The sequence below is a fragment of the Budorcas taxicolor genome, chromosome 12 (assembly GCF_023091745.1).
Source record: "Budorcas taxicolor isolate Tak-1 chromosome 12, Takin1.1, whole genome shotgun sequence".
NCBI lineage: Eukaryota > Metazoa > Chordata > Mammalia > Artiodactyla > Bovidae > Budorcas > Budorcas taxicolor.
This window is the reverse complement of record NC_068921.1, coordinates 48,807,016-48,832,480: the sequence shown is the minus strand read 5'-3', so window position 1 is coordinate 48,832,480 and position 25,465 is coordinate 48,807,016. Positions and strand designations below refer to the sequence as shown.

The 25,465-nt window shown below is 38.7% G+C and overlaps 1 protein-coding gene and 1 non-coding gene across 2 annotated transcripts in view; one reads left to right on the top strand and one right to left on the bottom strand.

Moving 5' to 3' along the window:
- KLF12 (KLF transcription factor 12) overlaps nucleotides 1-25,465 on the top strand; it is a 411,252-nt gene that overhangs the window by 36,772 nt on the left and 349,015 nt on the right. The window contains exon 2 of the mRNA XM_052650108.1: nucleotides 22,691-22,754. Coding sequence (XP_052506068.1) covers nucleotides 22,722-22,754 — 33 coding nt within the window. The 5' untranslated portion in view covers nucleotides 22,691-22,721. The remainder of the gene's footprint in view (nucleotides 1-22,690; nucleotides 22,755-25,465) is intronic.
- Nucleotides 19,531-19,602, bottom strand: TRNAC-GCA (transfer RNA cysteine (anticodon GCA)). The gene has a single exon. It is a non-coding gene; the product is annotated as a tRNA-Cys (tRNA).

Here is a 25,465-nt window from a genome sequence, read left to right as displayed (position 1 = left end):
TCCTCCCCTTCTCCTCCTGCCCCCAACCCCTCCCAGCATCAGGGTCTTTTCCAATGAGTCAACTCTTCGCATGAGGTGGCCAAAGCACTGGAGTTTCAGCCTCAGCATCCATCCTTCCAGTGAACACCCAGGACTGGTTGGATCTCCTTGCAGTCCAAGGAACTCATAAGAGTCTTCTCCAACACCACAGTTCAAAAGCATCAATTCTTCAGCGCTCAAGTTTCTTCATAGTCCATCTTCACATCCATACATGACCACTGGAAAAACCATAGCCTTGACTGGTTGGACCTTTGTGGGCAAAGTAATGACTCTGCTTTTTAATATACTGTCTAGGTTGGTCATAACTTTCCTTACAAGGAGTAAGCATCTTTTAGTTTCATGGCTGCAGTCACCATCTGCAGTGATTTTGGAGCCCCCCAAAATAAAATCTGACACTGTTTCCACTGTCTCCCCATCTATTTCCCATGAAGTGATGGGACCAGATGCCATGATCTTAGTTTTCTGAATGTTGAGCTTGAAGCCAACTTTTTCACTTTCATCAAGAGGCTTTTGAGTTCCTCTTCACTTTCTGCCATAAGGGTGTTGTCATCTGTATATCTGAAGTTATTGATATTTCTCCCGGCAATCTTGATTCCAGCTTGTGCTTCTTCCAGCCCAGCGTTTCTCATGATGCACTCTGCATGTAAGTTAAATAAGCCGGGTGACAATATACAGCCTTGACGTACTCCTTTTCTTATTTGGAACCAGTCTGTTGTTCCATGTCCCGTTCTAACTGTTGCTTCCTGACCTGCATACAGGTTTCTCAAGAGGCAGGTCAGGTGGTCTGGTATACCCATCTCTTTCAGAATTTTCCACAGTTTATTATGATCCACATAGTCAAAGGCTTGGCCTAGTCAATAAAGCAGAAATAGATGTTTTTCTGGAACTCTTTTGGTTTTTTGATGATCCAGCAGATGTTGACAATTTGATCTCTGGTTCCTCTGCCTTTTCTAAAACCAGCTTGAACATCTGGAAGTTCATGGTTCATGTACTGCTGAAGCCTGGCTTGGAGAATTTTGAGCATTACTTTACTAGTGTGTGAGATGAGTGCAATTGTGCCGTAGTTTGAGCATTCTTTGGCATCATTGCCTTTCTTTGGGATTGGAATGAAAAGTGACCTTTTCCAGTCCTATGGCCACTGCTGAGTTTTCCAAACTTGCTGATATCTTGAGTGCAGCCCTTTCACAGCATCATCTTTTAGGATTTGAAATAGCTCAACTGAAATTCCATCACATCCACCAGCTTTGTTCATAGTGATGCTTTCTAAGCCCCACTTTACTTCACATTCCAGGATGTCTGGCTCTAGGTGAGGGATATTTACATGGTAATTAAAAAATTCTGAAGTCTGTGCATTCTGAAACCTAGTTGTTGTTCAGTTGCTAAGTCGTGTCCTACTCTCTGTAACTTATGGACTGTAGCCTGCCAGGCTCCTCTGTCCATGCGATTTCCCTGGGAAGAGTACGGCATCATTTCCTCCTCCAGGGGATTTTCCCAGACCAGTGATCGAACCCGCATCTCCTGCATTGGCAGGTGGATTCTGTACCACTGAGCCACCAGGGAAGCCCTTGTATTGGTGCACGTTGTTGTTGTTACTCAGTTGCTAAGTCATGTCCAGAGCTTTGCGACCCCATGGACTGCAGCACGCCAGGCTTCCCTGTCCTTCACTAGCTCGAACTCTTGTCCATTGAGTTGGTGATGCCATCCTACCATCTCATCCTCTGTTGCCCCCTTCTCCTCTTGCCCTCAGTCTTTGCCAGTATCAAGTTCTTTTCCAATGCATTGGCTCTTTGTATCAGATTATTTTTTTTTAATATTTTTTAAAAATTTATTGTTTTTTAATTGAAGAATAATTGCTCTACACAATTGTGTTCATGTCTGCCAGACATGAGCATGATCTGCCAAATCATAACATCAGGTTATTTTTAACTACACCAGGAAATTAGTTGGAAAAAGGAGGAAGGGAGAGAAGTACTTAACTGATTCCATGAATGAGTACAGTTCATAGGAAAGAGATCAAGGTGTGGATTTCTGAATAATTACAGGAATAAGATGGATGGCAATAAAGATGCAATGAAAGAGAGAGTATAGAAGGTATTGAAAATAAAAAGTTGACTGACTGTGGAATAGATATAATATTAACATATTAAGTTTCAGAAAATATAGCCAGATAATCTCCATAAACAGGAGTTCTGGATGATGGATTTGCAGCATGATCTTTACTTTTGTGGGTTTTAGTTTATTTGGATCACACTACTATGAAAAATTGTAGACCCATCTCCCATTGCCTCATTCCCTATAAAAGAGGAGTATGATATATTAATATATGCTTTCTAGAAATCTGGCTGTCTTTAGTAACTATTTTTCTTTCCTTAAATTAGTATAATTTAATAATACATGATACCCAGAGAAGTGCATGTGGCTTTTCTTTTGATCTCTTTCTGACTCCAGCAGATTCTGTGGCCTAATAGTATTGCTTAGCTCTGTGTTTTTACAACCAAAGTAGTACTTATCATTAAGAAAAAAGATAACTTAATAACTGCCACTTTTATCTAGTGCCTTCTGGCATATTCCATATCTGGACATAACAAACATACTACCGGGTAGGCATTATTTTAGCATTTTTTAGCTAATTAATTTCTCTGGAATTCAGACCTGTATTCTAAAAATTATTACTGGGCCATGACATTATAGCTTGGAAATAGAAAAGCTGAATTTTGAATTCAAGTCTCTAGGATGTTAAATGTCATCAGGAGGTGACATCCACTTCCTGGCATCAGGAGGTGGATCAAGTACTCCACCATCACAGGGCTTCCCTGATAGCTCAGTTGGTAAAGAGTCTGCCTGCAATGCAGGAGACCCTGGCCTGGTTCGATTCCTGAGTCAGGATGATCTGCTGGAGAAAGGAATAGGCTAACTATTCCAGTATTCTTGGGCTTCCCTTGTGGCTGAGCTGGTAAAGAATCTACTGACAATGCGGGAGACTTAGGTTTGATCCCTGAGTTGGCAAGATTCCTGAAGAAGGGAAAGGATACCTTCTGCAGTATTTTGGCCTGGATAATTCCATGGACTGTCTAGTCTTTCGGGTCACAAAGAGTTGGACATGACTGCGAGACTTTCACTTTCTTTCTTCATCACAGAAAACTAACCAAAATGATCATATGGATCCAGCCTTGTGTAAACCACTGATGCTGTGAACGAGGCCATGCCGGGCCACCCAAAATAGATGGGTCATGGTGGAAAGTTCTGACGAAACATGGTCCACTGGAGAAGGGACTGGCAAACCACTCCAGTATTCTTGCCTCGAGAAGCCCATGCATGAATGGTATGAATATGCAGAGTAATGGGAGGAGGCATGATTGCTTCTGAAAAACTCTGCAGGTACTGTTCATGGTCTTATAAAAATGGGAGGATTAGGTTTCCAGTAACTTCTGAGGCTACTGGGATATCTGGGGGTGTGTGTGGGCGAGTTCTTGCATAATACCTCTGAGAAAGGCTACATGAAAAAAAATGCATTGGCAAAAGGAACTCTGATATCCTTTGTTTAATATGGATCCCACTTGAAGAATTCCCTGGCTGTCTGGTAGTTAAAATGCCATACTTCCAATGCAGGGTGGTGCAAGTTCAATCCCTGGTCAGGAAACTGAGATCCCTCATGCCAAGTGGCACAGCCCAAGCAAACAAAGAAACCTGTTAATATAAACCCCATTGCATCCACAGAGCATCCATGGAGAAATGCTGCCCAACTCTAGCAATAACAAGATTCGGCCCATCAGTGGCCCCTGGTTGTAATTGAGTGTCTTCAGTGACCACCTGGATCCACAAAGTGAATGCTGCAGTGGTTTGTCCATTTCAATGAATGGTAGCACTCCTGACAGCTGGCCCCCTCTGTCACTGGATAAATTTGTCCTGGAATAGTGCTTCCATCGTGCTCACACCTTAGGAGCTTGTAGTGAGAGGCACTGTCGTGGGAGGAGAAGAGTTTGGGATCAGACAGACGTGTGTTCAGATCCCTGCCGTGCAGTTCAGTAGCCATGAACCTTGCTTTGCTTGTAACGTGGAGGTTCACATTGCTCCTTCACGGTGGGGACTGCCTCAGGTAACGGTGTAAAGTACCTGCCACATTGCCTGGTGTGTACATGCTGTATGGGTTATATTTTTGGTGCTGAGATACTATTGGGAATAATATATCTATGTAATTTACACAAAACAAAGTGACAGATATGTTTTTGAGCATTCCAAGTGGCCATGATAAAACTCTAAGGGGAATAAATTACTCCCAGTCACAGATGAACACGTTATTATAACAGTGCTTCATGGAACCGTGCTTAGACAAGGAATTGTCCCTGCTCACCTTCAGAATTGTCCAAGGCCACCTCCAGAGGAATCGTTCAGCTACTGGTGTGTCCCATGGGCTCAGCTTTGGAATAGTGAAAGTATTTCACTTCATTGTTCCCTGTTTATCAGTTGAGAATTTCTCTTCAAAGTGCCATGCGGTGAAGAGATGTGGTGTCCTCAGGTACCACTGGTCATTAGTCCTCCATTGTATTCTGCCCAGAACCTCCCAGGTGGCTCTAGTGGTAAAGAATCCACCTGCCAACGCAACAGACCCAAGAGACGTGGGTTCGATCCCTGGATCAGACATGACTGAGGGACTGAGCACAATGCAAAATGTATTTTGCCCAAAGCAGGTTAGTAGCCACTGGGAAGGAGAAGTTTCGATAAATTTCACTGCGTTCACCAATTCAGAGATAGAACTCAAACTCCGTTAACTACTATTTATTTATCCCAGTTCATAGCACATGCTGTGCAGACTTCTGCATTGTTTCAACAACAGCTGTTTATTCCACTCTGAAAGAATTTCAGAGATGGAACTCTTCAAATAATTTCTGTGTTACAAATAACATTTTTTTACAGTATGAACCTAATAAATTACAGTCCATAAATTATTTTCAGTGACTTAGTATGATTCTTTTTTTGTGTGTGCATTTTTTACATAGAAGTTTCTTAGATTCCACAACCTTATAAGGGAAGAGAAACTGAAAGATGTATCAGTGCCTTAATTTCACTGATGGCAGGAGTTGTGGTCCAGATCGGTTAGCTAATTTACCGCTGGAACCCAGTATCACAGGTAATGGTAGTATAATACTCTCCCTTATTTAACACGAATTTCATCAATCAAATAATGTTTATTGGTAAGCTACAAGAATTCAGCATATTGCTAAGAAAGTAGACACTCCAAACAAAATGCAAGGATTATTCAAGAGAGTTGGAGCACCAGATATTTTTCAAGTTGCTTTCCCTCCTGTGATTATGAATGCCTTGTGTAGTTTCCTATTCATAATTGATTGGCCCATAGGACTTCCCTAGTGGTGGTAAAGAATCTGCCTGCAGTGCAGGAGACCTGTGTTTGATCCTTGGGTTGGAAAGATCCCCTGGAGAAGGGAGTGGCAACCCATTCCAGTATTCTTGCTGGAGAATTCCATGGACAGAGGAGCCTGGCGGGCCACAGTAAGATGGGGGTCACAAAGGGTTGGACACAACTGAGTGGCTTTCACTTTATGGGTGATGGCTAACTTTGGAACGACTTGTGTATATATATATACCCTGGACATCATTCTGTAATATCTGTGTGGGAAAAAAAGGTAGAGAAAGATTTTAGCAAAAGTTTAGGTTTAGAGAAGTTCATTTGGGAGGTAATAGTCAAATCTCTCTGGTAGGGAAACTTCCTAAGAGAGCAAAGGCTGTTATAAAATTAAGGGGAATTTTTGGGAGATATCCCTCTGTAGGGAGGTAGACTGTTCAAAAGACATCCAGTGGTAGCACAGAAATTGGAGAGAAGAATCTGAGACTTCATTGAAATGGGGGAGGGAGATTGTATTTCCAAGTGGAGTTGCTAAATAAACATCAGTTATCAGAGAGACCATTTCCAGATAAGGGGAGGTGGATCACAGTAGAGTGAATGAGTTGCGATCGTTATGTCTGAGGAAGGATAGAAACTGTTTTCTAGTTACGTGAAGTTGTAGCAGAACTGCCTGAATGTTAGAACTGAGATGGAGATTATCTGAATATTTTTAAGGAGAGAGAGAAGATGCATGCATATGGTAGAAGAGTAGAAAATTAGAACCCGGATGTGGTGAGGGAAGGTTAAAGCCGCTCAATGAAATAAAAACCTTTAAAAGGCTAGCTGGGGTGGGAGTGTATGCCATCAAGCATTTGAACCTGAGGGTTGAAGCATATTGAAGTTTGAAACTTGTGAGTGAAAATTAAATAAATGTTCATTATGTAAGTTATCACAGTGTAAGTGATCACAGCAGCCTTCACAGTGAAGGAAGTTTTGGACAAAGTCTCCAAATAGTAATAGAGAAATAGACTTTCTATATTTTGCAGAAAGATCTTCAAATATTAATAATAGAGAGACCTTCATAATATTAGTGGTATATGGCTTGCTCTTGTGTGACAGTTATATTCACTGAATGTTCTTTTCAAATTCAAGTTGACTAGTAGAGTCATGTGCCTACTTCATAGCCCTGCTCTGGATTAATAGTGAGTTGTTATCTATTTGGTTGAGTTGTCATCTGTTTGGTTCTCATGAGTTGAAATGCAGTTATTTTCATCCTTCACACCATGGCTTTCTGCAGAGATGAAGTATGTGTAAAACCGCAACACCTGGTTTTACCATTCCTTTTTTGCAGTCTCGGTAGTTACCCAAATCACAGTGTGCCACCTCCAGCCATTGTTAATCTTAAAATATATGATGGTTGCGTTCAGTTGCTCAGTTATCTCCAACTCTTAGCAACCCTAGGGACTACAGCACACCAGGCTTCCCTGTCCTTCACTGTCTGCCTCAGTTTGCTCAAGCTCATATCCATTGAGTCAGTAATGCCATCCAACCATCACATCCTCTGTCACCCTCTTCTCTTCTTGCCCTCAGTCTTTCCCAGCATCAGGGTCTTTTCCAAGGAGTCGGCTCTTTGCGTCAAGTGGCCAAAGTATTGGAGCTTCAGCACCAGTCCTTCCAATGAATATTCAGAACTGATTTCCTTTATGATTGGCTGGCTTGATCTCCTCGCTGTCCAAGGGACTCTCAAGAGTCTTCTCCAGCACGACAGTTCGAAAGCATCAGTTCTTCAACACTCAGCCTTCTTTATGGTCCAACACTCACATCCATACATGACTACTGGAAAAACCATATCTTTGATTATACGGACCTTTGTTGGCAAAGTAATGTCTCTGCTTTGTAATACACTGTCTAGGTTTGTCATAGCTTTTCTTCCCAGGAGCAAGCGTCTTTTTAATTTTGTGGCTGCAGTCACCATCCGCAGTGATGTTGGAGTCCAAGAAAATGAACTCTGACAGTTTTCACTTTTTCCCCATCCGTATGCCATGAAGTGATGGGACTTGATGCTGTGATCTTAATTTTTTGAATGTTGAGTTTTAAGCCAGGTTTTTCGCTCTCCTGTTTCACCTTCATCAAGAGACTCTCTACTTCAGTTTTTCTTTCTCCCATTAAATTGTTATCTTCTGCATATCTGAGTTTTTGATGTTTCTCCAGGCAGTCTTTATTCCAACTGTGAGTCGTCCAGACCAGCATTTCACATGATATACTCTGCATATAAGTTAAATAAGCGGGGTGCTGATATATAGCTTTGACGTACTCCTTTACAGTTTTGAACCAGTCTGTTATTCCATGTCCAGTTCTAACTGTTGCTTCTTGAACTGTATATGGGTTTCTCGGGCAGGTAAGGTGGTCTGGTATTCCCATCTCTGTAAGAATTTTCTACAGTTTGTTGTGATCAGCAGAGTCAAAAACTTTTGAAGCATAGTCAATGAAGCAAAGGTAGATTAAAAAAAAAAATTCCTTCATTTTTCTATGATCCTGCTGGTGTTGGCAGTTTGACCTCTGGTTCCTTGCCTTTTCTAAATTCAGTTTTTACGTCTGGAAATTCTCAGATCACATAATGCTGAAGCCTAGCTTGAAGGATTTTGAATATAATCTTGCTAATATGTGAAATTAGTGCAATTGTATGGTAACTTGAACATTTTTTGGCATTGCCTTTCTTTGGGATTGGAATGAAAACTGACCTTTCTCAGTACTGTAGCCACTGCTGAGTTTCCCACACTTACTGGCATATTGAATGCAGCACTTTGACAGCATTATCTTTTAGGATTTGAAATGGCTCAGCTTGAATTCCATCACCTTCACTAGCTTTGTTCATAGTAATGCTTCTTAAGGCCCACTTGACTTAACACTCCAGGATCTCTGGCTCTAGGTGAGTGATCACACCATCATAGTTAATCTGGGTCATGAAGGTCTTTTTTATATTCAGTTCAGGTCAGTCGCTCAATCTTGTCTGACTCTTGGCGACCCCATGAATCGCAGCACGCCAGGCCTCCCTGTCCATCACGAACTCTCGGAGTCCACCCAAACCCATGTCCATGGAGTCGGTGATGCCATCCAAACATCTCATCCTCTGTCATCCCCTTCTCCTCCTGCCCTCAATCTTTCCCAGCATCAGGGTCTTTTCAAATGAGTCAGCTCTTTGCATCAGGTGGCCAAAGTATTGGAGTTTCAGCTTCAGCATCAGTCCTTCCAATGAACACCCAGGACTGATTTCTTTTAGGATGGACTGGTTGGATCTCCTTGCAATCCAAGGGACTCTCAAGAGTCTTCTCCAAAACTACAGTTCAAAAGCATCAATTCTTTGGCACTCAGCTTACTTTATAGTCCAACTCTCACATCCATACTTGACCACTGGGACAACCATAGCTTTGACTAGATGGACCTTTGTTGACAAAGTAATGTCTCTCCTTTTTAATATGCTGTCTAGGTTGGTCATAACCTTCCTTCCAAGGAGTAAGCATCTTTTAATTTCATGGCTGCAATCACCATCTGCAGTTATTTTGGAGCTCAGAAAAATAAAGTCAGCCACTGTTTCTCCATCTATTTGCCATGAAGTGATGGGACTGGATTCCATGATCTTGACCAGATTTCAACATTCAGTTTTCTGAATATTGAGCTTTAAGCCAACTTTTTCACTCTCCTCTTTCACTTTCATCAAGAGGCTCTTTAGTTCTTCACTTTCTGCCATAAGGGTGGTGTCATCTGCATATCTGAGGTTATTGATATTTCTTCCAACAATCTTGATTCCAGCTGTGCTTCCTCCAGCCCAGCGTTTCTCATGATATACTCTGCATATAAGTTAAATAAGCAGGGTGACAATATACATCCTGGATGTACTCCTTTTCCTATTTGGAACCAGTCTGTTGTTCCATGTCCAGTTCTAACTGTTGCTTCCTGACCTGCATACAGGTTTCTCAAGAGGCAGGTCAGGTGGTCTGGTATTCCCATCTCTTTCAGAATTTTTCACATTTTATATAGTTCTTCTGTATATTCATGCCACATCTTCTTAATCACTTTTGCTTCTGTTAGATCCTTGCCGTTTTTGTCCATTATTGTGCTTGTCTGTGCATGAAATGTTCCCTTGGGATCTCCAGTTTTCTTGAAGATCTCTCTGGTCTTACCTATTCTGTTGTGTTCCTCTGTTCTTTTGTATTATTCACTTAAAAGACTTTATCTCTCCTTGCTATTCTCAGGAATTCTGCATTAAGTTGATTATATCTTTCCCTTTCTCCTTTGCCTTTTGCTTCTCTTCTTTTCTCAGCTATTTGTCAGGCCTCCTCAAACAACCACTTTGCCTTCTTGCAATTTTTTTCCCCCTCTGGGGGATCGTTTTGGTTATCACTTTCTGTGCAATGTTATGAACCTACGTCCATAGCTGTTCAGGCACTCTGTCTACCAGATCTAGTCACTTGAATCTGCTTGTCACCTCCACTGTATAATCATAAGGAATTTGATTTATGTCATACCTGAATAGCTTAGTGGTTTCCCTACTTTCTTCAATTTGAGCCTGAATTTTGCAATAAGAAGCTAATGGTTTGAATCACAGTCAGCTCCAGGTCTTGTTTTTGCTGAGTATAGAAGTTCTCCCATCTTCACTGCAAAGAATAAAATTTCTATGATTTTGGTATTGACCATCTGTTGATGTCCATGTGTAGAATTGTCTTGTGTTGTTGGAAGAGGGTGTGTGCTATGACCAGTGTGTTCTCTTGTCTAAATTCTGATAGTCTTTGCCTTGCTTCATTTTATACTCAGAGACCAAACTTGCTTGTTATTCCAGGCATCTCTTGACTGCCTACTTGTGCATTCCATTCCCCTATGATGAAAAGGACATCTTTTTTGGTATTAGATCTAGGAGGTCTTGAAGGTCTTCATAAAAGCTTTCAACTTAAGTTTCTTCAGTATTAGTGGTGGGGCATAGACTTGGATTACTGTGATACTGAATGGTTTGCCTTGGAAACAAACTGAGTTCATTCTGTCATTTTTGAAATTGCAACCATGTGCTGTCTTTCACACTCTTGTTGACTGTGAAGGGTACGCCATTCCTTCTAAGGAATCTTACCTGTGGTACTAGATATAATGGTCATCCGAATTAAATTTGCCCATTCCCATCCATTTTATTTATTTATTTATTTTTTCTTTTCTTTTTTTTCTTCTTTTTTTTTTATTCCCGTCCATTTTAGTTCATTGATTCCTAATATGTCGATGTTCACTCTTGCCATCTCATGTTTAACTACATCCAATTAACCTTGACTCATGAACCTAACATTCCAGGTTCCTATGCAATATTGCTCTTTTCAGCAGTGGACTTTATTTTCACACCAGACACATCCACAACTGAGTGTCCTTTCTGGTTTTGCTCAGCCTATTCATTCTTTCTGTAGCTGTTTCTCAGCTCTTCCCCATTAGCATCTTGGACACCTAGCCAGCTGGGGGACTCATCTTTCAGTGTTATGTCTTTTTGCCTTTTCATACTGTTCATGGGGTTCCCATGGCAAGAATACTGAAGTGGTTTGCCATCATCAAAATATATGGTAAATGAAGTAGTATTTTGACATCCTTTTGGGAATAAAGTTAGAGAATTTAAGAACTGTCCTTGTAAAATCTGATGGTTTTTTGATAGTGTAGTTGAATTAAGGTATAAAAATATATTTTCCATACATTTTGGGGAAATACCTGTGAGCAGTTTGTCGTTTACTTCCGATAGTTATTTGATAAAGTTATTTTACTTGTGAACATTTCTTGGCAATGATAAATGATTAATCCATGTATTATATATGTATATATCAGACTAATTCTGATGTTTATATCGAAATAATTTTATGTTTGTATTCAAATAGGCTTTCAAGTCTGCAGGTGGCCAATTTTTATTTTGAGATGATTTTTCAAAATGCCTTTGTTATTCTTGGCTATACTGTTACTTTTCAAAATCACTGAAAATAATTTTCTGGAATATTTTTAGAAAAGAACTTACTCATATAACTTATGCTTGTGTCAGGAATTTCTCTCTAATCAGGTTTTTCAGTAGTGCTTGACTCTGTGTGTGTGTGTGTGTGTGTGTGCGCTCGTGTACGTGCACACATGCGTGCTATTGGCATATGTTCATTGCTTCATATTTGAATAGTAAATATTTTGAAATATTTTATCCCTAAGTGTCAGTGATGTCAGACATATCTTCAGTTGTGGAATATAGCACACGAAAAAGGCCTTTTACAGTCATTTTCTGCCATGTAATTAGCTTCTTTATGTTTTTAATATTGTTGGTTTAGAATACATAATATAAATCCCTTTATAAGACATGAGAAATGTTCATGGGGTTCTCATGGCAAGAATACTGAAGTCATTTGCCATCATCAAAATATATGATAAATGAAGTAGTATTTTGACATCCTTTTGGAAATAAAGTTAGAGAATTCAAGAACTACCCTTGTAAAATCTGATGGTTTTTTGATAGTGTAGTTGAATTAAAGTATAAAAATAGATTTTCCACACATTTTGGGGAAATACTTGTGAGCACTTTGTTGTTTACTCCCAATAAACATAAACTTCATGAACATAAAATATAAGACCTAAGACACTAGAAATTCTGCTCTCAGGATTGGTTTGGTTATTCTTTTGAAATGGTCCTTCTCTCCACTGTAGAGGCTTCTCTACTGTGTCAGAGCTCCTTGTTGGGTGACATGGCCTAGCTGGTATAGGTATGTCAGCTAGGATGCTCAGTCATATGTATGCATGTGTAAATCATATGTATCTGTACATACATGTGTATGTTCTCAGAGTCAGGTTCAAATGTCCTCATTCCTCGTATAGCTCTTTAGCTTCAAGACTTCGCTTCGTTTCACCTTCCTGTGGGTTCCCTCAGTTTCCTGCTATGCTTTATTTTTTTCACTAGAGCTCCTATGATGATATTAGGATTTCAACTTGATACATGTTTGGCGGATATGGACTTTAATCACACTTACTTTCAATTCAAAACGGGTGTATTCATACTGGGTCATTGGAATAGCTATGCCTTGTACATGAATTTATTAACTAATATTATAATAATGCCTTTGTTGTTGTTCAGTCACCAAGTTGTGTCCAACCCTTAGTTCATGTTAAACATATGGTGAACATCCACTAGATGGTATCCATTATTGTTATAATTATTTTACTTGTTTATATTCTCCCTTTTGTTGTCCATGAGCCTGTTCAAATCAGGTATTGTGATATATGATTTTAAGGTCCTCAATTTTTGGCATATATGAATATAAATTAATAACAGAATATAGGTACCATGTAATAAATGTCAATAGACCCTCAATTAAGACCTGCTAGCTATTGCTTGCGTTATATTTGAGTTGACTTCGACTTCCAATTTCAGTATTTTTTAGTTTTTCAAGTGGTGGTTTTGATCCTTCTAGAGAGGAATCCACCTAATATATCACTTGTTATTCTCAATAAATAGTATTTTGATTTTTGGTATTAATTATGAGAGAAGCAGAGAGAAGCATACAGATGTAATACATTTGACAGTCTACTAATTTGCTCATCATTGAGAAATACTTATTGATTATATATTTGCTATGACAGCAGCTATCTGTTATGAACCAGATTATGAACTTCATGGGGCAGTGATTATGATGTCTGAATGTACACGCTAGATTAATGAGTTTAGCTTGTCAAAACTGTTGTTCAGTAAGACAAGATATTCATTACAGATATCACATTAATTCTCTTGTGTCTGTATCAATATGTCACAAATGTCAGTAAAACAGATCTGTTTACTTCTGTGATCAATCTTTCAATTGTATTGTACAATCTGCCTCTGTTAAAACTTCTTTGGGTTCAGATGTGTGAAAAGACTGAACATGAAAGTGTCCTAAAAATACCTCAAGTTGGATATTTTCTAATTCTTTTTAAATATTTGGAAATTGCAAATTTCATTTAAATGTCAGCTGTAATTAAGTGTGTGCCATTTGTTTTCCTACTCAGGTTTTACAGTTTGATGGAATGTTTTCCTCACTATTTAATAAATATTTGTTTTATTTCACATTAGCTAATTTAACACTGGGTAAGAGCAACATATTTTAATCAGCTATTGTTGTGATGGACTAGAAAACAAACTTACTCCCTAAGCAAACAGTTTATTATGCATTGAATGGGGTTTATCTTTCTTAGCATTGGGAAACTAAACATAGAATGCAATAATTAATAGGAAAGCCAAGTCTGTTGACTGCATACTGAATGAGGCAACTTATTTTTCTTGACTATGTCATTGCTCTTTAGTGTATAAAATTTGTAATTACCCCATAATACATACGCCCAGCTATGTTCAGACAACACCCATTGAAGTAAAGTAGTGTGAAAATTTCTAGACTTTGTGAATTATGCATGTATAAATAGTACCAAATGTGTGTTTATCATGATTTTATTTTTCATTTATTTTCAACCCTTGATGTTTGCTTTTCTCTATGTAAATCACATAACCACATTTATATTTATAAAAAGTGCTGGGAAGTGAAGTGGAGATTAATAAGTAGCTGGGACCCTGTTGTTCTCTCTTACCAGCCTCTTAAGATCCCCAAAAGTTTTTCACATCTTAATGATAAAGGTTTAAAACACACCCTGATACAGTTAAGGGAAGACTGTTCGTGCCCCTCCTCCCCCACCCTGCTTCCCATGTGAGAATGGAAATTCCTGTGTGGCCAAGTTGCTTTTGGCAGAATGTAGTGTTATATGCAGTAGCTTTCCATGCAACTACAAATTGCACACGCTCATATTTATTTGTGCTGCAATCTAAATCACATAAATTAGACATATGAAGACAAGATTTAATCATCTTGTCATTTCTTTGCAATACAAATCAGATTTTTGACTACACAGTCCCAGTAAAATGGCAATTACACTTGAATATGAGCATAGCATACAGTACTTTTCAAACCATTATATTGAGCACAATGTATGTACAAGAAAGGCTTAATTCATTTGCTGTGGTTACTTTCTTTTAAAGGTTTATTTGTTCTCTGTCTGTCTAGAATGATTGGATGTAATGCAAGCCGAAAACAGATGGAAAGCGTCATTTCTATGTCAGTGTGCTTTATCTCTGCCTTCTCCCTCAGAAAATGGGCTGTTTATGCAGTGAACTCTGTGCTTAAATGATTGTGCAAAGCTTCAGGGTATACCATACTCCATGTGGGACCTTCCTTAGTTCTGAGAAAGTTTGCTTTTTCTGTATTGTCTGTTTTTCTTCCTGGTAGGCTACAGTCCATGGGGTCGCAAAGAGTCGGACACGACTGAGTGACTTTCCTTCCTTTCCTTTCCTTTCCTGGGTGGAAACATAATTTCAGAGAAACATAGAGCTGGAAATGGGAAAGAATTTTATAATGGAGAATTTTCAAACGAGTTATATGTAACTAACAAGTCCAAGGAGGGTATTGTGGGGTATGAGTTATTGATGGCCTTACAACAGTGAACTCTCTTAATGGATTTTTTATAGACACTATACTGTGATCCCCTAGAGGGGCTTCCCTGTTGGCTTAGATGGTAAAGAATCTGCCTGCAATCCAGGAGGCCTGGGTTCGATCCCTAGGTCAGGAAGATCCCCGGGAGAAGGGAATGGCTACTCCAGTATTCCTCCCAGGAGAATTCCATGGACAGAGAAACCTGACGGGCTATAGTCCATGGGGTTGCGAAGAGCCAGACACAGCTGAGCAGCTTACACTTTCACTTTCACTGTGACACCCTAGAGTGGCGCTCCTGTTGTCTGTATTCTCAGGACTTTTCCTGTAAGAAACATACAGTCATGGTTGAAGGTGGTATGGAGTAAGTGTAACTTGGGCTAGAGTAAGTCATTGCTTTTTCCTAGTTCTGGGGGAAGTTTAAGTGGAAGTAGGATATTGGGCACTTGATTATAAGCATAGGGGGTATGGATGGGACTGACATTTGTGGAATAACTAGTGTGTGCCACGTAGTGAAGTGCGGTCAATATATTGTCTACATTCTCATTTCCAGCGCCCCTTGCCCAAAGGTTTTATTTTACCAGCTTAATAAATTACGAAAAGGGAGTACATGAAAGTGAAGCAACCTGCCCCAAGTCACATGACCTCCAAGTGTTCCTTCTCTCTGGCATTTGTGCCTGCATCTTTTCCGTGACCATCAGCATAGCCTTTCTTACAGGAGTAGACATGCCGTACATTCGTGTGCAATTCCAGAATTCTGGGCATAGAAGGATCCCTGAAATTTCTGTTGTCATCCTCTGTATTACCCAGTGAGCAAAGGATAGGGGGTGGAACATTGTCCCTTGGTTTTTTCCTGGAGAAAGGACAATAATGCTAGAACATAGGTATGTAATTATAGAATGTATCTAGGAAGTAATCTCCATTGAAGCTTTGTGTACTTTTCTTTTTTAATTCATCAGATCTTTGATATGATAATCTGGTATTAATAAATTGAATAGAAATTGGGTTATTTTTTATAAGGCATTGCTTTCTCTATGGACTCTACCTAACCCTTGTTGAAGTGACTTCAATTAAAAGTTTGAAAATTTCTCAGTGGGATACAAAGAATTGTCACTGTTTAATCTTTATTCATAAATCATGAAAATTATGTGTATCTCATATGTAGATGTTAGATTATGGAATTGCATATACTCAAAATGGACAATAAGCAACTTCCCTTTTCTATTTATTGTGAGAGGCATCTTTAAAATAAGATATTCATATAGATATGATTTCCTGACTGCCTATGGCCTATGTTTAAAAATATCTGAACCTCAGTTTGCTTCTCTACAGAGAGTGATGTGTATGCCATGGAAATCCGTGGGTCTTTTCTCAGCAGTAAGATGTCTCATGCCATACAGGTTCAGAGAAGATGCTGTAGGTGTCACCTGTCACCTAGCAACAAGCTTACTGCTTTGTGTCTTTAGTGTCTTTTCATTTTAAGTCAAAATAGCTCTGAAAATGTAGCACTTAGATTTGCATTTATCTCCAGAAATATTTAGATTAACCTTCAAATATTTTTAGTTCCCAAGATAACTCACTACGACAGATGAAACAGAAATAACTTTAAATGAAAAAAGGTAATTTATAGATCAGAAACCTTGATATAGAGTAAGGCCGACCTGGATCCTCTTATATAATATCTCAGACTGAAATGCACAGGCCTGCCTATGGGTTCGCTAATCAGCTCTAAAAGTTATAGTAACTGAGTTGAATGGTATATACATCTTTATAGCTTGACTTTTTTTGTATCACTGCTTGAAAACACAAGATCACAGCTAATGAAGTAGTGATTTTGTAAAGCTCAATCTGGAATTCCAAATGGGATTCTTATTCCAGCACCAGGATTCAATTATTTGAAACAGAGCAAACTAAATTCCCTTTGGGCAAAGAGGAGTATACCCTGACTAGTCAGATGTCTGTAAATATTTATAAAATACGTTTTTCTGTCTCTCCTTAAAGATACATAAAGGGATTCTCAGAGGGATTAGCAACAAGTGTACTTGTGGATCCTGAAGTATTAAGAATGTATTAACAGTAGCCTTTAAATACTGAGAACATAATCATTTAAGTTGTGATGAAGACCTAGCAGCCTGTTACCGGAGGGTAATATGATGCCTGTACTCTGAGGTAATCATTCTGAAGTAACTCCTTATTCATTAAGGAGGAGAGCATCCACTTTCGTTCTGGCCAAGGTCATCTTTGTTATCTAGGATGCATGTGTTTGTGCTTAGTCGCTTAGTCATGTCTGACTCTTTGTGACCCCATGAACTGTAGTGCACCAGGCTCCTCTTCCCATGGAATTTTCCAAGCAAGAATCCTCTACTGGGTTGCCATTCCCTACTCCAGAGTATCTTGCAGACCCAGGGATCGAACCCGCGTCTCATGCATTGGCAGGCGGATTCTTTAGCACTGAGCTGATATTCTCTCTGAATTTTTATTGAAGCTGGCTGGCCACGTGTGTAAACCTTAGGGAAGAAACCAAGAGTTAGAAAGTGAAGAATGTGGACAGTCATTCTTTATTGCTTATAGCTACTGAAGAAAAACATGTATAAATAGAATTTCACTAAAAGAAATACTCCTCACTGAAAGAAAAATAAACCAGTATTTACGAGTGGTTCCAGGAAGCAACATTTTTGTTTAAAAGTAAATCTAAAATTCTTTCTAAAATATGTTATGCCTTTTGTTACTTCTTGTGTTTTTCATATTGGAATAAGATGACTGGCCTTGGTTTTGCCTCACCTGACGATTGAGAATCGCTTTTGGAGCCAGGGAAATGAAGGCCAAAAGCAAGCATGATGAGTTTCTTGATGAGGACAGTGGACGTTAAAACTTCCAGACTTAGGAAAGATTTACTGGATAATTTCACAAACCTGTTCGGCAGAGTTTAGTCATCTTTTAATTAGAAAATTGATGAGATAATAACTGTTATTGGAAATACTCCAGTTTTCTATTTTATATCATGGTTTGGGTTTTGATGGGGATTTGGGGAACAATCCAAAGGTCCCTTGGCAGGAATAAAATTGGAGCTCCATCTGTTATATCTGGTGGTCTTAATTTGGGGAAATTCTGTTGTTTTCCTGTTTAATATTTGGGCCATTGATGAAAGAGTGATAATTCTTATGAGTACTTACACATATAATAGTGCAGACTGTTGTATTACGGAAATTACTTCAGTTAGGGTGTATAGGATAGATAGGTACATCAAGTATTATCTTTGCTTCTGTGGAGAATGAAGTTGAGCCTCAAGGTTGATTGAGTTGTTCACTGTCACATGCTAACAGCTGATAGAGGAGAAACTAGGGGCAGGTTTTCTCAAGCTTAAACGGTGTCTTTGTTTTCTGTCATTTGTGCTACTTAAAGTATGGGATGGGCATCTCAGAGCAAAGGAGGGTCCTGAGTGCTCGTTGAAGAGCTTGAATTGAATGGAAAACAGAAGTTAGCATTGTACCATGCTGTCCCCATGGTATACTCTTGTTCTTGTTGAGTCTCTGAGTTGTGTCTGTGACCTCATGAACTGAAGCATGCCAGGCTTCCCTGTCCCTCAGTGTCTCCTGGAGTTTGCTCAAACTCATGTTCATTGAGTCGATGATGCCATCCAGCCATCTCATCCTCTGTCTCCTCCTCCTCCTCTTGCCCTGAATCTTTCCCCACATCAGGTTGTTTTCCAGTGAGTCAGCTCTTCACATCAGGTGGCCAAAATATGTACTGAAGTCTACTTTTAAATTGTAGGTGGTTACAACGATAAGCTGCAAAGAGCCATGCCACAATATTTGAGTCTAATTCAGGGGTTTTATAAGGACCCTACCATTATCTGACTTGTTACTTTGCATATAAAATTAACCTCTGATCATTGTTGTCAAATGGATCTTAAAATTGTTGATGTGCTCAACTTGCAGAACTGGTTTCAGAACAAATACTATCATTAGGATACTTAGTAAATCCCCGAATGCTGTAAAAATGTATAATATTATGTATAACTCACAAAATTCAATGTTTATTGTAGTCTGTAGCTTAATTGCATATAAAAGTACAAATTATGTAGTTAAGGCCTTAGTTCCTTGGTTAGACTTCCCCAACGGCTCAGCAGTAAAGAATCTGCCTGCGATACAGGAGACATAGTAGATATAGCTTCCATCCTTGGATTGGGAAAATCCCATGGAGAAGGAAATGGCAACCCACTCCAGTTATTATTACCTGGAAAATCCCATGGACAGAGGAGGCCAGCAGTCCGTGGGGTCACAAAGAGTCGGACATGACTGAGTACGCATGCATGCAAATTCCTTGGTTAAGAAATATCCACACACTTGATATAAAAGGGAGTTTCCTTTTCTTTCCTCATCCTTAGCTTCTCTTACTCATTTGACAAACCTTTATTAATCCCCTAAAGTTTGCAGGGCAGTGGGCTGTGTCCTGGGAAGTAGATGGTAATAGAACTACGTTAGCACGTGCAGCTTCTGCTGGTGGGACTATAAATTGGTGTGAAAGTGATGTATCTCGGTTGTGTCCGACTCTTTGCCACCCCATGGACTGTAGCCTACCAGGCTCCTCTGTCCATGGGATTTTCCAGGCAAGGGTACCGGAGTGGGGTGCCATTTCCTTCTCCAGGGTATCTTCCCAACCCAGGGATCGAACCCGGGCCTCCTGCATTGCAGGCAGACACTTTACCATCTGAGCCACCAGGGAAGCTAGCATGTATATAAAAAGCAAGTTGAGTAATATATTTTGAAAGGCTGAAAAAAGCTTATATTACTCTGATCCAGGAATGATCCTTCTGTAACTGTATTCTAAGACATAATTAAAGGTGCACACCAGGCCAGCTGAGTACAGGGGTGTAGGATATGGATTCCTGGCTGAGGGGTGAGTGGTAGACATCTACATTAGGCTTCCCTGGCCAGGCCCCACCTCCTGATGAATGTCTGTGTCTTCCCAGAGGCGGCATCCTTTCTAGTTTCCCAAAGGCATCCTTCAGGCTAGCAGAGGTCCTGATGTACATGATTTACACAGAGGGATGTGTATTATCAGTAACAGTAAAAAATTGTAAACTACTAGACAAAAATGAGGGAGTAAATAATCCTGTATCTTTATAATGGAGTACTATGAATTTGGAGGTAAGCATTAATGAGTTGAATGTCATGTCAAAATGTTCTTAGTTTATTAAAGTGTGAAAAAAATTATAGAACCAGAATGTCAGCTTGCAGTGTTTTGAAGTACCTGATACATTCTGCTGAGAAGTTGCAATTGATGGACTGAAACACATTTTGAAGACTAGAAAGGACAAGATGTATTTGATAGAAACATGGTGTTCTAGATAACTTCTAGAGCAAGGGATATCTTTCAAGGGATAGCCTATTATGATTTCATAATATAAAACAGAATTGTCCTCTGAATTTCAAGATAATATTTCTGTTTGTCATTTTCATATTAAAATACTGCATTTATGTTCTGTTGCTTCTTAGTGGCACTTCTAGTAGTGGTGAAAACTGTACAGTATGTTAGGGGATGCGTTTTTGAGTCAGAAGAGGCATATCTTTATAATAGAGAGGGAGAGATGAAAGGCGACAGGGAAGGAGGAAGAAAGAGTCATTGCTTGATCAATTGATTGATTTAAAACTGGGATGAAATTAAAGGCCACTTCATCTTACAGACCAAGCCCATGAAACGTGTACATTCTGGTATATTTCTTTTAAGGCTTTATGACTTTCCACACATTTTCTGCTCAGATGTGTGGAAACACATGCAGAGGAAACATGGCTGGATACTGCCTGGGTAGGCATTGGCACAGAATGGGAACTGCTTAAGAACTCTGAGGCGTGTCCCCTCTTGAGTGTAATTCCAAGTGGAAAAAAAAAAAAATGAACTGTGCCTAATAAGCTGGCTTAACTGAATGCCAAAAAAAATTTTGCCTTGTGAAATGGAAATTCTGAAGCAAGTTACATAATACTGAGAGAGAATAAATAGGAGGACTTTTAAGATGTATCCATATGGGGCAAATGGTCTATTGTAATTGGAACTCTCCAGTCCAGCAATATTTAATTCTGTTTTCTGAGATCCACATGGTCTTGGGGATTTGGAAGCTTTTAGAGACAACATAAATATTTACTTTATGTTTGTTTAATTTTTAAGTAGTGACATATTTAAACTCAGATCAATTTTTAAAAAGTTACTTGGATATTGGCCAAGATGGAGTCACCAAAAAGTATTCCCATTAATTATTCTGCACATTTGTATCAGCTATAGAGAGGCGAAAGGAGACAGTTTCCTCTGGAAAACAAATGTTTCTTTAACAATCTCTTAGTTGCTAAGAATAATGGAGCCAACTATTTCAGCTAAAACATTTGCAACTTCTCTTTCAGATATTAAATTTGCTTTTAAACCAGTTTCTGCCATTTTACCCCCACCCTTCTCTCCCTGTTTCATCACTCTTTTTCTTCTCTCTCTGCCTTGTCTTTATACAGATTCCCGTATCTTGGGCCCAGGGTCTGTCAGTAGTGTCATAGCTGGAATTCTGCCTCTGTTTCTTCAGTTCTCCATTTCCCCCTTTACATGGCTGCTAAAGAGGAGGCAAAAACCAAAACCGTTCTTCAGCTATCACTTTTATTATGTCACTCCACTAATCAAGAGCTTACAAAAATTGCAGGCTCAAGATTTTCTTTTCTTTCCTCCAGTGGCTGAATGTTATCAACATGTGCAACTTTTTATCATTTTAAAATTGAAGTATAGTTGAAGTGCAATATTATGCAAGTTACCGGTGTACCATATAGTGAGGCACAACTTTTAAAGGTTACACTCCATTTATAGTTATATAGTTATAAAGCTTTGTCTACATTCCCTGTGTCATACAACATATCCTTGTAGTTTGTTTTCTAATAATAGTTTATACTTCTTTTTTTTTATTTTTTTATTATAGTTTTTTATTTTTTTAATTTTAAAATCTTTAATTCTTACATGTGTTCCCAAACATGTTTATACTTCTTAATCCTGTACTGCTTCCCTCTCCATACTGATAACCACTAGTTTGTTCTCTTTATCTGTGAGTCTGCTTCTTTTTTATCTGCCGTAGGTTGTTGTATTATTTAGATTCCACATGTAAGTGATATCACCCAGTCTTTCTCTGTCTGACGTATTTCACTTAGCATAATACCCTCCAGTTCATCCATGTTGTTACAAATGGCAAAATTCCATTCTTTATGGCTCAGTTGTTTTTCAGTGTATGTGGATGCCACATCTTCTTTATCCATTCATCTGTTGATGGTCATTCAGATTGCTTCCTTATCTTTGCGATTATTTGCATTATTATAAATAATGCTGCCATGAACTTTGGGGTTCATGTATCTTTTTGAGTTAGTGTTTTTTGTTTTGTTTTTGGATATATCCCGGAGTGGTAGATCTAATTTTAGTTTTCTGAGGAGCCTTCATACTATTTTCTCCAGTGTCTGTACCAATGTATGTTCCCCTCAATGGTATACAAGGGTTCCCTTTGCTCCTCACCCTTGCAACATTTGTTATTTGTGGTTTTTTTTGATGATAGTCATGCTAACAGGTATGAGGTGATATTTTATTGTGGTTTTTAATTTATATGTCCCTGGTGGTTAGCACCTTTTCATGAGCCTGTTTTTATCTGCGTGTCCTCTTTGGAAAATGTCTACTCAGATCTGCTCATTTTTAATTGGATTACTTGTGTTTTTGATGTTGAGTTGTATGAACTATTTATACATTTTAGATATTAACCCCTTAGCAGTTCTCATTAATTTTTTGTGTGCTTTTCTTTCAGGATCAATGTGACTCTAGAAACAAATGGATGAATGAATATCCATATGAAGAGGAAAACAATAAAGGTTGGTTCGTCAAATTGTATAATTGCAGTGGCAGTCCTATTTTGAACCTTAATTTGGGGCAATTATTTTCATTACTGCACTTCTTTGACTATGAGGCAAAGGTCAATGCTTAGACACATTCATCTATCTATAAAGTGTAATTTTTTTAAAAACCCCTAAGTATAAAAAAGTTATAAAGAAGCTAGATGTTTTTGTGCAAATCTAGCTATCATCAGTTTCCAGAACCAGAACTGTTTTAAGAATCAACTTTAAAATGATAATTAGAAAATTGAAACTGATCACTGGGACCAAAAAAAAAACAAAACAACAAGCCAGATTTTCCTACCACAAGCATAATATTCATCTCAGCTCTGTATAGCATATGATGGCTGTCAAATGCTGTCCTCTTTGCACCTGCAATCTTGGCTTTCTTCAAGGATAGGATAGGATGACTATGAGAGGCTTTTACCTTTGCTTGTTTCATAGGAAAGTTCAGGTATAAATTGGAGGATAAAAAAAATCCCATGGATTTCAACAGTTATCATGTGCTAGCTATCACTTTGTGGTATTTATTTAAACTTACCTAATACTGCATACTGGTTGTAATACAAAAATCACACATTAATACTAAGAAAATGACAATATGTTAAACCATTTCCATTTCATAAAGTCTGGTACAGAGGCATGTGACTCATATCCCTACATAGCTGGACAGCACGTACAATTTCTTACTTTCCTTCTTCCATTGCTCCTGCTACTTTCACATAAATGTACATTATGTCTTTCTGCCAGCTCACCTTCACGTGTGTGCATGCTAAGTTGCTTCAGTTGTGTCCGACTCTGTGACCCCATGGACTCTAGCCCACCATACTCCTCTGTTCATGGGCTTCTCCAGGCAAGAATACTGGAGTGAGTTGCCATTCCCTTCTCCAGGGGATCTTCCCAACCCAGGGATCAAACTCAAATCTCTTATGTCTTCTGCATTGGCAGGTGGGTTCTTTATTACTAGCGTCACTTGGGAAGATGGTGCTACTTACAAATGATTTTCCAGATTATATCTTTCACTTGAAATTGTCTTCTTCCAACTCAGCGTGCATTCATGATAAGAAATAAGAAATGTTAACAAAGTAGGCCTAGAAGGAACATATCTCAATAAAAATGTGACAGGCCCACAGCTAACATCATACTCAGTGTTGAAAGTTCTAAAGCTTTTCCTCTAAGATCACAAATAAGTCAAGAGTGCCCACTCTTACCACTTATATTTAGTATAGTACTAGAAGTCCTAGCTAAAGCAATCATGTAAGATAAAGACATAAGTTACCCCAGTTGGAAAGGAAGATGTAAAATTGTCTTTATTTGCAGATGCCTAGATTTTATATAGAGAAAATTTTAAAGACTCAACCAAAAGACTGATAGATGATCAGTGAATTCAGTAAAGTTGCAAGATACAATATCAACATATACAAAATTCAGTAGCATTTCTGTAAGCAACAAAATTTCTGAAAAATAGATTCCACTTACAGTAGCATCAAGGGCTTCCCTGGTGGCTCAGATGGTAAAGCGTCTGCCTGCAATGCAGGAGACCTGGGTTTGGTTACTGGGTCGGGAAGATCCCCTGGAGAAGGAAATGGCAACCCACTCCAGTATTTTTGCCTGGAAAATTCCACTGACGGAGGAGCCTGGTGGGCTACAGTCCATGGGGTCGCAAAGAGTCAGAGACGTGACTGAATGACTTCACTTTCACTTTCTTTTCACAGTAACATCAAACACAATAAAATACTTAGGTATAAATTTAACTTAGGATGTGAAAGATCTATGCTGTAAACCACATGTCATGGATCAAAGAAATTGAAGAAGACAAATAAATGGAGAAGTACCTCATTATTTATGGACTGGAGAATTAATACTGTTAAAATGTTAATATTACTGAAATATATTCAGTGCATTTCATATCAAGATTCCAATTACATATTTTGTAAAACTAGAAAAAATTTCTGAAATTCATATGGAACCACAGATGCCCTTGAATAGCCAAGGAAATATGGAGAATGAAAAAGCGGGGGTGGGGGTGTCTCACATTATTCTTTCTGATTCCAAGTTATCCTGTAAAGTTATAGTCATCAAAACAGCATGACACTCGTAGAAAAGAAACCAGCAAATAGACCAGTGGAACAGAATTGAGAGCCCAGAAATAAACCCAATATGATTTGATCAACTAATATTTGACAAGGGAATCAAGAATACTCAATGAAGAAGATGGTCTCTTCAATAAATGGTGTTATGATAGTTGGATTTTCATGTGTGAGAGAATGAAATTGGACCCATATGTTACACCTCTCACAAAATTTGAACCAATCAATTACAGACTTAAATGTAAGACTTGAAACTAAGAAACTCCTATAAGAAAACATAGGAACAAAATTTCTTGACATAGATCTTGCTAATGTTTTGGATATGACACCTAAAGTACAAGCAACAAAATAAACAAATGGGATTATGTCAAACTAAAAAGTTTCTTCACCATAGGAAACCATCAAAAAGTGTGAAGACAACCTGCAGAATGGGAAAAAAAAATTTTGTAAACTATATATCTGATGAAGAAGGGTTTACTATCCAAAAATATAATGTACTCTTGTTACTCAATAGAAAAAAAAAAAACCAAATAACCAAATAAATGGTCAAAAGTGTGAATATGACATTTCTACGAAGAAGATACATCAACATCCGGGTTC